The 13498-nt window shown below is 39.3% G+C and overlaps 1 protein-coding gene across 1 annotated transcript in view; it reads right to left on the bottom strand.

The window, feature by feature from the left end:
* VPS13B (vacuolar protein sorting 13 homolog B) overlaps nucleotides 1-13498 on the bottom strand; it is a 434090-nt gene that overhangs the window by 233528 nt on the left and 187064 nt on the right. The window contains exons 23-24 of the mRNA XM_063130990.1: nucleotides 4746-4980; nucleotides 918-1138 (exon numbers count right to left, since the gene is read on the bottom strand). Coding sequence (XP_062987060.1) covers nucleotides 918-1138; nucleotides 4746-4980 — 456 coding nt within the window. The remainder of the gene's footprint in view (nucleotides 1-917; nucleotides 1139-4745; nucleotides 4981-13498) is intronic.

Below are 13498 nucleotides of genomic sequence, written 5' to 3'. Positions count from 1 at the left end.
TTTGGGCCTACTGCTTTGATCACATTGCACCAATATTAGGTCATCTTCATTGGTAGCTGAGCCATGTCTGAAGCCAATTAAAAGTGCTGTTTCTGACCTTTAAAACTTTACACTAATTTGGCCTGTATATCTTAAGGAATGTCATCTCCCCTATTAACCCACTTGTACACTGACATCATAACTGGATGACTGTTGGGTATGGCAATGTTATACGAGTACATGGGACAGGGCCTTCTCAGTGCTTAAACCAATTGTTGTGGAATATTTTGACCTTGGCTCCCTCCCTGCTTGCCTTTTTGCATTAGTGGTAACTGACTATCTGTTTGTCCTCTTTTAGGGATTGTATTTGGGTTTTGTGCTTCTCTTTTTGAGGTTTACTGACTGATATTTTATTTGTAACGATGCTGAATATTTTACCATCTGTTTGTGTTTGATTTATGGTTAGCCAGTTTAAAGATCTGCACGAGTTAAAATATTTAAAGAAATAAAATAATCTCCTTTCCCCTTAATAGACTGTATTGTTACTTTGCTTGAAAACATTTCATCCTGAATGAGAGTAGGTATGTGTTAATTTGTACATTAGATCTTTTCAACAGAAGTATCCACAGTGACAGCAAGGCAGGGCCCCAGTATTTAACAGTACATCTGCAAATGATTTCATTCCATCAGCCAAAAGATGCATTTATGTGCCGAGCTATTACACTTTGAGATGAATTTAAATTACAAAACTTGAAAGAGCTTCAAAGTACATCTTAATCTAAGTACCCTGATCTTGATGGCTCCATTTTAAGGGGGCTGGGGGGGGGGAGGGGAGATGCTTAAAAGAAGGGAACTTCTTTTACAAAACCCAGAATAATACTCCTTCCATCAAGTACTTTTTAAAAATTTACTCCAATGAATCAAATAAATGCACCAACCTGAGGATTTGAGCATTTTACTTCAAGTGATTCAAGGTCAACGTGAAGACATACAACAAATGAGTGTTTGGATTCAGGCCCTGCAGCAAGTAGCATTTGTGAAGTAACAGCCAGAGTAGAGGTACAACCCATGGGTTCTATTATATTAAGAGTCATTTGCTGCCCAAGAAGAGTATATACGCTGAAATGATTCAGATTGATTGTCCAAGGGAACGCATCACCTGGTGAATTAAGAACAAAGCAAAAGAAAATGTTAAATACATAAAGAAATAACTTCAAATTTTTCATACATAATTTTTTAAAACAACAACTCGTGAGTGGATTATTCCTGTACAGATCCTTATGAAAATGTAGTCCAAATCACATCATGATACTATTTATAATCAGGAGTGCTTTCTATGTTGTATCAAACACAGAATTAACAAAACCCTGTCTCCATATATTTAGATTTTCTCCCCACTTATAACAGTCCATGTTTCTTATTTATCCAAGTGATGAAACGCTATGCTGTTGTTGTGTTTGCTATAGCAATTAAGCATGACCCTGCTAAAATTGAGCGCCTTTAAGTTGATTTCCATGAGGAAGTTTTAAGGATCTCCACTTAAATGGGGCTTAAAATAGTTTGGCTTTAGCTGGTTCATGCCCTTTGATTTTAAATGTTTTCCATAACAGACAGTTCTGATTACTGGGATTCAAAAACAGATAAAGTATCTAAAAGTAGTTTGAAAGACCACATCATTAAATTAAAAGTGAAGCCACTGTGATTACCTACAAAGAAATATGTGAAAAAGTAATCCTTGCCACTTTCCTACTGATCTTTTATATAGACTGCTGTTTTCATGGATAAGTCAGCAGCTTTTTCTAGGAGAACAATTGTGTTCACCCAGAATATGAGGAGTGGATATGGCAGTTCGGTATGACTGATCATTCAATTCAAGGCCACCAAACCTTGAAAAGCTCTTAATACCAAATTTTCCAAATTACTGTTCTTAAGTATCCAAAGAGCTGATAATGAGAAGTCCAATGTATTTTCAAATAACTTACTGATGTTGTTTTCAAGGTAAGGAAAGAATAACTAACAAGCAATCACAATTTGGGAGCAAAAGAATCTTCTTCCTTAGTCACTGAGGAATTTGTTTTAATTCCCTGACGTTGTTCATGCTTCAGCAAAAGCATCTTGGCATTTTACTGCCTGTTCTAATGACTTGAAATACTGCTCAATGTATAAAGATCATAATTTGTTTTGCTATGCCATATGATTTATTTTATTTTTCTATCAGCAATGGAAACTGCAGAGAGAGACAGACAAAGAGAGAATCCTGATAATGAAACAGTTGAGTTGGCTCCAGAGTTCCGCTCAGGACACTTCAGCCAGAGGAAAGTGCCGGGGGAGGGAGGAGGGGAAAGTGATTTTTGCCCATTCCCTTCCCTTGTTCTACTTGCAACTCCTAGTGCTACTTCCCATGCTCTTCTTGAGGACAGTTTTTTCAGGGCATAGGGGGATCCAAGAGGAGGAGGCATTGATAAAAATCACCTCCTCATGCATTACACTTTGTTGGAAGAAAAGCCATCTATAGGCAGAAGGAGTCTTTCCATTCATGGAAGGCAAGGACTGAATCCTAGCCAATATTTCTCCTTTCCCATATGGGTATATTTCTAATGCTTTAATGGGCCAGCAGTATCAAGTATAAAAGAAACCTAGAATCTGTTACAATTTTTATTGATTGCCATTATAGCATTGACATACAAATATACCCACTGCTGCTTTAACTTCTTAAGCTCTTTCTTTATATTAAGTGGGCTGGAATCAGCCCTGAATGCAAAAAGTTGTGTTCACCAGAGGCACACTGAGAAGGGTTTTCAATGGAGACCTGCACTGGAAACTCTGAATGAAGATTCCAGTCATTACAAACATGTGCACTGTAGCTGCATCCAAAATATAAGCTATAGGGAGTTATGGTGCTGAAAGTCTATCTACCCAAATGTCTTTGCTTTCATCTAGACTTTCAGATTTTTGTGTGATTTCAACTGAGCAAGTTCTGAGAATATTAGGTAGTACTATTTGAAAATAATGAGGTGTATGGCCACAGTTGGATTCAATTTTTGTTTTGATCCATGTACACAGATTAGCACTAGCTTTACATAGGTATTGTTTATTGTGGTTGGGCAAATAATCCTGCATAATATAAAAGGGAGAAGTAAATATAGAATTATAAATGGACAAAGTCAGTTTTAGCTTTAGAGTATAAAAAGAATATGAAAAACATCTAAAGCTTTTTTCTTTGCCTGAACATTGGCTTTCATAATTCTAGAATTTTTCATAATTATATAATTTATTCTTCAGTATGCTGAGCCTTCTGCTGCATTGCAACCACATTCATTATTTTCATGGAATGAAAAGCTCATAAGAGATTTTGTGCACTTGAAGAAATGCTATCAGCAGTAAAATATCTCTAAATCACTAGCTGATATCGTCTAGAAAATAGTTGCCTTATGCACAGAGAAGGTGGCACCAAAGGTGCACCAGGCCAAAGATATATCTGTATGACAAGCAAATTTAGCAAAATAAATCCAGTTGGCTCAAGCAAACAGAACATGGCACTACAGAGAAAATGAAAACTTGTATAAACACATCAGAGGTTGAAAAGAGTTCTGAGGAGTTTTTCTGTATAACTGACGAAGTACTCCTAGAACAGGTGCAATCAGAACTGAGGTGAAGCAAAAGGCAATCAATGTTCCTGGCATGATCAGGGCTCTTAACTCCCCAGACTTGTATTTTTGTCTGGGGGCTAAAAGCCCTGGGGTAGCGGTGGATCCGCGCCCCATCATTTCGACAACACAGGCGCAGCTTCACAGCCACTGCAGGGATTCCCATGTGATGCTCCAATAAGAAAAAGTCAAGGATTTATCCCAACTTTTTCAAAGGTAGCGACATCAACACAGCACTTCCACAGTATAACGTCACTCTGTGGCCAATCCAGGGCCAACCCCAGAGTGGAGCCTGATGGAAGGCAACCAGCAATTGGTAGCCTTCCACCAGGAAGAGGGTGGGAACAGCTCCGGGGCCTGGATGGCTGTCCAGAAACCTTGTACTCCCTCCTCAGCATTGGGATTACCTGACACCGCCCTGGGAGGGTGAAAGTGTGGGGTTGAGGGAGGCAGCGTCAATCTGGCACCGTGAAGAGTAATAAACAAGAAAAATAGGAAGGGACAAGCAGAAGAAATAACACATTACATCCCCTCCCCTCAAATTATTAATGCATCTTAGATTGACATTCCAAACCAACGGAATGTGTGTGTGTGTGCGTGTGTGTATGCATATGGGGCATAATCACTTAACAGAAGAGCAGATCCTGAGGCTACGAATCAACAAAGGAGAGGCACTTTCAAAAGCAGCAAACCTTGTCAAATATGGAGCCACATCATGAAGACCTTTAAAGAACTAAACATACAAACTGTATCCCAAACATACCATCTAGTGAAGATAACAATAAAAAAGAGAGGGAAAAGATAAAATGACAAGTGAGTCTACAGAAGGAAAAAAGAACTAAATGTTCTAAGAATCAAGATGAGAAATTAAAAGTAGTTCAAGAAACATCTTAGCAGTAACAATAGAAAAAAGGACGTATTTTGAAAATATTTAAATCACAAGTTCAAGCAGAGACAATCTTAGGAGAAAATTCAAAAAATTAAAGTTTGGGGGCATGTACATATTTTTGAGTGGATTTTTCACTATCAAGATTTCATCACATTAAAATGTTCACATATTACAGGGCAAGTAGGGATCATACCATGAATTGCCTCTTTTTCCAATTTGTTATACATTACCTTCTTCAAGAATTGGTCTTTGAACAATGAAGGGAATCTCTTGCAAGGGCTCCATGTACTTGTGGCCTGCACTCATCACCTTTATCTGGGGTAAGCAAAGGACAAGAGTTCCAGGCATACTAGCTTGCCCATGATACCAACTGCGGACAGTCCCAGGAATATCACCAGACACAATTGTGCTGGGGGATGGTAGGCTGTCATTTGGAATGAACACACAGCAGGACTGCACTTCAAGCTGAAAAACAAAAAGCATATCCATAAAAAGAATCTTATAAGCAGACTTTAAGATGTGTTTACTATAGCTCAAGATCTAAATTTCACACAAGATCAAGAATCAATTTATTTCTATAAATTATGGCTTGAATTCAAAGCAAAGGCATACAGCAGGTGGTTTGCATTTTTGTAATTTATGTTTAGAAAAAAAAGTCACACCTGAAGAGGTGTCACTTTAGCCTATAAACCTGTTTAGAAAAACATTGGCGCAAAAAGCTGAACATATATCTACTTTTCCACACTTCTTTCTAAGAGAGGTGATTGAGTTGGAAAGTGGACTCACAAAAAAGAAAAAGAGAAAATCCTCCCCCATTTGCAGTTTATTACCTTTTTGTTAGCACTAGCTAAGTAATCAGATATTACTAGTAGCTCATACGCTGTTACTTTCAGTGAGAAGGAGTTCTTTTCTTTAAAGTTTGCAGAGAATGACATGCATTATGAAGACTGCATCATTCTCAACAAATACTACCAAAGTATAACATTGCCAAACGTTGCTCATTATTGGCAAAACAACATCTTACTAGTATTGTTTATCTTCTACAATTATGTGCACATGAAATGTGATAACTGGTACAGATTCCTAGGTGATTTAGTTTTCATATTCATGCTTTTTAAAAAAAGCTAGATGGCTTCTAGCCTTTACTCCCTGGGGATAGGTCTGAAAGTGTATATGTAGTCAACTTTCAGAAGGAAAAGTATGCATGCAGTGTGTGGCACAGAAGCACTCTGAATTCTGATGCTCCAGTTATTAGCAAATGTTCCTTCTTCACTGAGAGAGCAATCCTATGGTCCGTGGGTGAGTGTCCCAGGGACCATAGGATGGCTTATAAAACTCCTCTGAAGTCAGAGACAGTGTTCCGACCTTGAAAGGGGGAGTCAGAGACCCCTCCCCCTTGCAGCCAGTGCAGAGACAACTACGTTGGCTGGCCCTCCATGGTCAGAGAAGCAATCTTGGAGGAGGAGGAAAGGGGGCATTCCAGTGGGCAGGGAGGGGAGAAGGCCAGAGAGGCCAAGATACGAGTTATCCTTAGCCTCCTTCACTCCCCCTCTGAAGCACATGCAATAGACAGGCTAAAAAGCCTGTCTAGCATAAATCACCCAAGATGGAGCATAGGGAGGCGAAGACCACATCCAGTACTCCTCCCACTCTGCCAGCTTCAGCTCAGCAGGGTATAGGAAACTCGGAATTCTCCAAATTTTGGGGGCTTCCGAACACCAAGAGCATAATCGATAGGATTGCACCCTTGACGTATTTATGTATTCCCCTTCATTATCAAATCACAGCATGGTATACAAAATGCATTACAACTCCTACCCACCATTCAATCCAAGCCCTTATTAATTCTGCTAAATCCCTTCTTGCTTATATGTGACCTATTTACAAAACATTTCCTCTAACCCTCCAAAAAATAAAGCAAAAGCTATCCAAATTTTGCAAAACTCAGATTATTACATTTTGAATAAAGGAACACACATTACATATATTTATACAAAAAACAAACAAAAGTATTCAGAATTCTGATCTTCATAATTGATTGTTGGCAACTTAGATAATTTTTGAATAAAAGTAACCTTGTTGTACATTCTCACACACATGCAGAGCATATATAAACACAGAAAGAAACAGCACTAAGGCAAGAGTTTCGTTTCTGAACCTTCAGATCCAGATAATTACTTTACTTTTTAGTGGAATTTTTAGTGACTTCTTTACTGTGGCGTTTTCCTTGGGGCATCAGGAAAATACTTTTGATAGTTCTGCCATGTTCATAAAGTGTTTCAAAAGAAATGACTAAGTCCAACCAAAGAACTAGTTTCTATGCTACTCTTCATGTCTTCTCAAACAATAAAGCAATATCTTCATACAATTGTTACATTTTAAGCCATATCTATTAGTAAAATAAGTCCCCTTTAGTACATTTTCTATTCATAAATTAAAATGGAATCCATAAAGGGTAAATTGCCTCATTGCTGTCTTCATAGTATTGACTACAGCATTGATCTGCCGCACTGAAATACTCCAAATAATTCGCAAATATATAAAATCTAGGTCTTAGGTATTTATCTCTATTCCAGTTTTGCTTAGACAAGCTGACAAAGATTTACTGTAGATAAATATAAGTTGAATTTGCAAAAATAAATACATTGCTACATATAGTCTATGTTCATTTTCGATACTAGAGCTATTTCAAGTTGAAAGACAAAGTTATTTATATTTTTGATAAGTATTTATTGATTCAAGTGCAAATGTTCTTTAAATTGGAAAGGAAGAAATTGTGTATTTTACAAATTTCACAGGTTTATGTATTCAAAGGCCTGCTGCAAAGATATTTACAATGACATGCGTATATTTTTGGTTCATTAACCACTGATGGCATGGCTGGTATATATAATCAACTCTAGCGATACAGTTATGATCGGCACACCTTTTGTTCTCTCATTATTATGGGTGCTGGTGAAGTTCTCCTGAACTTGGATAAAAACTTTGGGGCTCATAAACATCCCAGGAGATGCAAACTTTCCAATCCCCTAAATTTATCTTGCGCTTGCATTAAAATCCAAAGATTTGGCAGCTTCATCACCAGGAGAGGTCTCTTGTCCAAGCAAAGACTTTGTCAATTAGGAATAGTAGGGGCTTTGGCAGATAGAGCATGCTGAGCATGCAGATAGAGTTCTGCCAAGGAAGTCTACATTCCAAAGCAGTAACTCCAGCCCAGCCTTGGAGATTCTCTACTGAGACCATCAGATTGAACAGGAGAATTTTTCAGAAGCTGCAGGGGCAAAAAAAGAGGGGGGAAGCACTCTCCTATGGAAGACGTTGAGGCAACAGGGTTCTCTGTGGTGGCTGGGGTCCCCTCCCATTAGATTTTGCCTGCACAGGCTCCCTTGCAGTCTCCCCTTGAAGACAACATAGGATGAGAGGAATGTGTGTCATTTTTCCAGTCCTAAGATTGGCTCAAAAAGTTACCTGAATTCATAGAATAGTAGAGTTGGAAGGGGCCTATAAGGCCATCGAGTACAACCCCCTGCTCAATGCAGGAATCCACCCTAAAGCATACCTGACAGATGGCTGTCCAGCTGCCTTTTGAATTCATCAGCCCTTTTTGCTAAAAGAACTTCAATAATTTCCAAATTAATTCCAGAGGTGCTTAAGAGAGCTTATAATCTCCAATCAAAACAAATAACTACTTTGTAGCAAATCTTCTATTTTATATATCTATCAAATCTCTACCATAGTATGAGCATAACAGAAGCATAAGAGAAGTGCTAATAATCACAAATTTCCTTATTCAGGGTACGCACACAGTAAAATTATGTGGTAGAATAGGTTGAACCACAACAGGCTTGGTGATACAATGGTTTAGAACCCCCCACCCCCCACACATACACACAAACAGGGCCTGTTCAGACAACGTGGTAAGCCATGGTTAAGCCACTAACCCTTTTACAGCAAGTGGTTAATGAGTGTGTTTAAACCGTGGTTATGTAGCCATCATAGTTAGGAATGGTTAACACAACATGCTAAGTCATGTTTCAAATGACACACTAAGCCATAAAGTTTAGCTCAAAATGCTTAACCACTGTGGCTTAGCATGTCATCTGAACATGGTCACTAAGTCATGGTTCACACAACAGCCATCAATATTTAGCTCAAAACGCTTAACCATCATAGTTTACTGTGTTGTTTGAACAGGACCACAGAAAGCTAGCACTGCAGAGGAATAAAAATAATATGTCAGGGGAAAAGCAGATAGTGCAAGACTAGAAAGCTGGAGTGGGTGTGGTGAAAGGAAGCAAGCAGCCTCCTGCATACACACAATTGGTTTATGCATTAAGAAAGGGTGGCCATGTGTCCTCTTTTATGGGAATCCTCTGCTTAAAGCGTAGTCCAGTCTAATTTGGTTTAAAGATAAAGGAACATAAGAGCTGTTGCTCATCATCAGTGAGTACCTGGACAGCAGACTGAACAGGTAATATACCTGGTCACAGTCTTCCCCACTATATTGAGATGTTCTGTATTTTCATTTATTTTTTATTGTATTTCTTTACATTTCTGTTTAAATTATAATATTTCTAAATTTCTGTCTATATGAAAATAAGAATCTTGCCCCAATTAGTGTTACTTTACTTGTGCATATGGATATATTCTTGCCATGACAGTATGGAATTGCTACACAAAGGAAATGTACACCCTGCCCCCAAAACCAATTTCTCTACACAGTAAATCCATATTTACTATCTGAAAATGAATCAGTTTGCATTTGCAGTGCAGGCATGTCTAAGATCTTGAGACACACCTGTTGAGCCAAATGTTATGTCTAGGGACACCAACTCCCTTCATTCGCATGCCTTTGTACCAGCGCGTGTGCACACACACACACACACATCTACATACAGAGAGAAGATGCCCTTTGGCTTACTACTAAAAATTACACCAAGAGAGAGGGGAAAAATATTAATTGCTGGATTAAATAATGAGAATGTGTCATCGATCACTTTATTGATAGGAACAATCTTTTAAAATATATGCAATCCAAATATCTTAAAATTCCTGTACGCTTAAAGTTACATCAATAGCTTATATTAAAGCTATCAAATAAATCTTTTTACACTTTAAAAATAACTATTAAACTGTATGTCTAAAATTGTGAATTTAATGTGAAATGTGACTGATTTATATAACTGAATATAAATCTGCAGCAGTAAATCTTACATTAATGTAAGGATCTGACAATCCAAGGGAAAGAAAATGAAGTAATCTGCCAGTAAGAAGTCCTCAAGCTGGGGGTCAGATCCTGTTCATGGAAACCATCTGGTTGGGACCCTCTAAGCCACACCAAACACAAATGATCTTTTAAAAAAATATCCTATTCATTAATGCATCACAGCTGCACTTAGTGTTACTTCATTTTTCCATGGCAACATCCTTTCTGTTTTAAGGATCATATTTCAGTTTTGGTAGCAACGTGTTCTTTTGCCAATACTGAACATACTTGTGTGTTAAAGACAAGGAATTATTACAAATTCTTGAAATTGAATCACCTTCTGTTTTGATTACGTTAAGGACTGTGCTTGCTATGCAACACTTCCTAATAGTAGACCAACGAAGGATAGCAAATTTCCAATTCAGAAAATGTAAGTAAAACATTTGATATTTATTTTGTGTTCCTGATAACATGTATAACCCTCAAAAGTGTGCTGATCTCCACACTTATAATAAAACTACTCTTTAGTAAGAAACTATAATATCTGTTATATAACTTCAAAATTGAACTTCAATTTTAAGTTTTAGTTCCTTATTAAGATAAAAAATGATATAGTATTAAAATGATAGCAATTAGTATTCATATAGCCCTTTTTCAAAGCACTTTGTTTGAATTGACCCCATTCACACATCACGGCCAATTCCTGGGCTGTTTAATCCAGGAATTGGCGGGTATGCAGAGAAGCAAGTGCACTGCCTGCTGCCCTCTCACCACTTTCGCATTAAATTAACAACCCAGGAATACCCCCTTCGTGAGTTGTTTGATGACATACAAATCTGGAAACTCTGGGTTGTTTAGGAATTAAACCATTCAGAGTTAACCTTGCTAACTGAAAGTGGAAGTGGGCAAACAGGCAGGAACCAGTGTGTTCACTCACTCCCATGTGCTCACACAACAATGCTGGGTTGTTTCATTGTGTCAACTGGGTAATTATCTCTGCAAAACAAAGATCTAAAGCAGGCTGGTATTATCCTCTCTGTACTATGTATACAGGACTGGGACTGAGAGATAGTGGCTTAACTAAGGCTGTCCAGTAGGTCTTAGCTGATGCTGCCAGTGAGTCAACTAAAATTTCAACCAGGTTGATCAGGGGTCTGGAAACAAAGCCCTATGAAGACAGACTGAAACAACTGGGCATGTTTAGCCTGGAGAAGAGAAGATTGAGGGGAGACATGATAGCACTCTTCAAATACTTAAAAGGTTGTCACACAGAGGAGGGCCAGGATCTCTTCTCGATCATCCCAGAGTGCAGAACACAGAATAATGGGCTCAAGTTACAGGAAGTCAGATTCTGGCTGGACATCAGGAAAAACTTCCTGACTGTTAGAGCAGTACGACAATGGAACCAGTTACCTAGGGAGGTTGTGGGCTCTCCCACACTAGAGGCCTTCAAGAGGCAGCTGGACAACCATCTGTCAAGTATGCTGTAGGGTGGATTCCTGCATTGAGCAGGGGGTTGGACTCGATGGCCTTTTAGGCCCCTTCCAACTCTACTATTCTATGATTCTAGGTCTTTTCAGCAAATATCTCATGGGCTTAACCACTATGTTAACACCAGTTAATATTTGTAAGAAACATACTTGGTACATCTCCATCAGCTGTCCCCAATCTTGTGCCCTCCAGATTTGTTGGACTATAAGTCTCATCATCCCAGCCAGCATGCCCTTTCGACATCAAGTTGAGAAAGGCAGGTTTACATGGTTTAAATGTTAATAACAATGTATTATAAAATGGGAATGTTCTGTGTGATAAGTATAATAATGGGCAGTATCCAATACTGCTGCTGATCACCCGCTGGTTCCATTGCACCAATGGGATGCACCAATCATGCAACATAAAGTTAGTGGTTAAAAAGGCAGCCTTGGAAACAAACAGAAACACTTGTTTCCTGGTTGGGACAGGTCAGCTCTGCTGTCCTGCCCCATTCCAGAAATAAGCATTTCTGCTCTTCTCTGTTTGCTTTTTTAACTGTTAGCTCCTCGTTGGATTCTGCCCAATATGTTTAATATCATATTTAATATTTGCTAGACAATGGAGGTGAAATTGAAAGAAGGATGTAACATCTCAGATAGACTCCCACCATAACCCTGTCCAGCAACGTACAGTGCCAGACTCTCAGCATCTACTAAGTCTCTAACAGCGACTGCATCCCTTTCCTTGGTCAGTTATGTGCGCTACTTGGTTTGTTTTTGTGGCGGAGAGCTTCCAGAAATGAAGCCTGTTATCACTGAGCAGGGGCTCTATAGAACCTAGCTAAGGTGGCCAGGTACACATTCCAGAAAAGAAGGCATGCACACACACACCCAAAAAGAGGACAAAAGGAGGGTACCAATTTGCATATATGCTAACTTTGGAAATAATTATTAAAAGTAAAATTTTACAGACGACAAACCAATTAATTTCTCAACCAAGTCACACACCCCTCCAAAACTCTTAAATCAATTGATACTCCATCCAGGTCACCTAAATCAGTTCTATTATTCAATTAATCCCCCCGAGATCCAGATCCTTCTTCACAATAAATTTAACTTCAATAAATTGCTTTTGGATTTCTTACCAGGGGATGAGGACACAAGATGGACAGGTAAGTGGTGATTTTTCTTTCTTTCTTTTTAAAGTAAACAATTAAAAGCCAAGGCATTACAGCAGCTCAGCTCAGCTGCCTATCACACAACACAAATGGAATCCTCAAATGCTTCTGGGAATGGAGGGAAGGAAAATGACATGGTTTGGATTTCCTTTGCAAGGCCATTGTACAGCAAAAGAAATGGCTGCCTCCATAGCTTGCCCGCATGGGCAGCCATTTCTTTTTCCATACGTGTCAGGCCCAACTTTCCAACACCATCTGGCAATGCGACACAGGACACAAATAACAGTGAAACTTCTTATTGCAGCAGATCAGGTTACACAGACCAGCTTTCCAGAGCTCACGGCAAAGCTTAAAGCTTTTATAGATCTCAAAAAATCAGATAGCCTAGGCAGAGGCTATTGGCACGTTGCAGTGTTCAAGGGAAAGGTCCAAAGCTACAATCCACACAAAGGCAAAGTCAGGGTTTAATTCCAGCAATCGACTCGAAATAAGAGTCTTAACGATACCAGATTCAAGGCAGACAAGAGTTCCAGATTCACGAAAATTCCAGGCAAGAAAGTATTCCAGGCGATTAAGTTGTTGCTCCAAGCAAAGGCTTTTTGGCCTCTGCACCAGCTTAAATACAAGGGGGGGGGGGGTGCTGCTTCTGACAATCTATCCTGACAGAGCATTCTGACCCATAAGTGAGCACTATATCTAGGGTGTGTCTGTCCCTGTTCTGCCTTCTTTGACGCCATACCTAGGGAGATATGCCCAAGCCCCCATCCCCTGCAAAGTCTTCCACCTGCTAGGTTCTCACAATCCCAGCTATAAATCAGAGGCCTCATTCAAGGCCAAATCTTGCAGCTAAAGCTGACTGGCCTGCAATCAGAAGGGAAGCTAGGGAGAGTGGAGCTCTCAGGCTTCCTGCAATTGGACTGGGTTCTAAATTATCCTGATCTAGCTCTGAATCTGGCTCCAAAAACATAAGAATCCATAACCCTTGGACTAGGCCTGACAGTATAATTGCCCTGTGAAGGAATTGCAAACCCTACCATTTCTCTCCCCTTCCTGCACAGGGGCATTTTAACTTTCCAGTCACACCACATGTGAGGCAGCTCAACACAGCTCCTGCAGCTGCAGTAAAC

The sequence above is a fragment of the Elgaria multicarinata genome, chromosome 7, assembly GCF_023053635.1.
Source record: "Elgaria multicarinata webbii isolate HBS135686 ecotype San Diego chromosome 7, rElgMul1.1.pri, whole genome shotgun sequence".
Classification (NCBI taxonomy): Eukaryota; Metazoa; Chordata; class Lepidosauria; order Squamata; family Anguidae; genus Elgaria; species Elgaria multicarinata.
The sequence above is the reverse complement of the archived record's forward strand: the minus strand, read 5'-3'. Positions and strand labels throughout refer to the sequence as shown.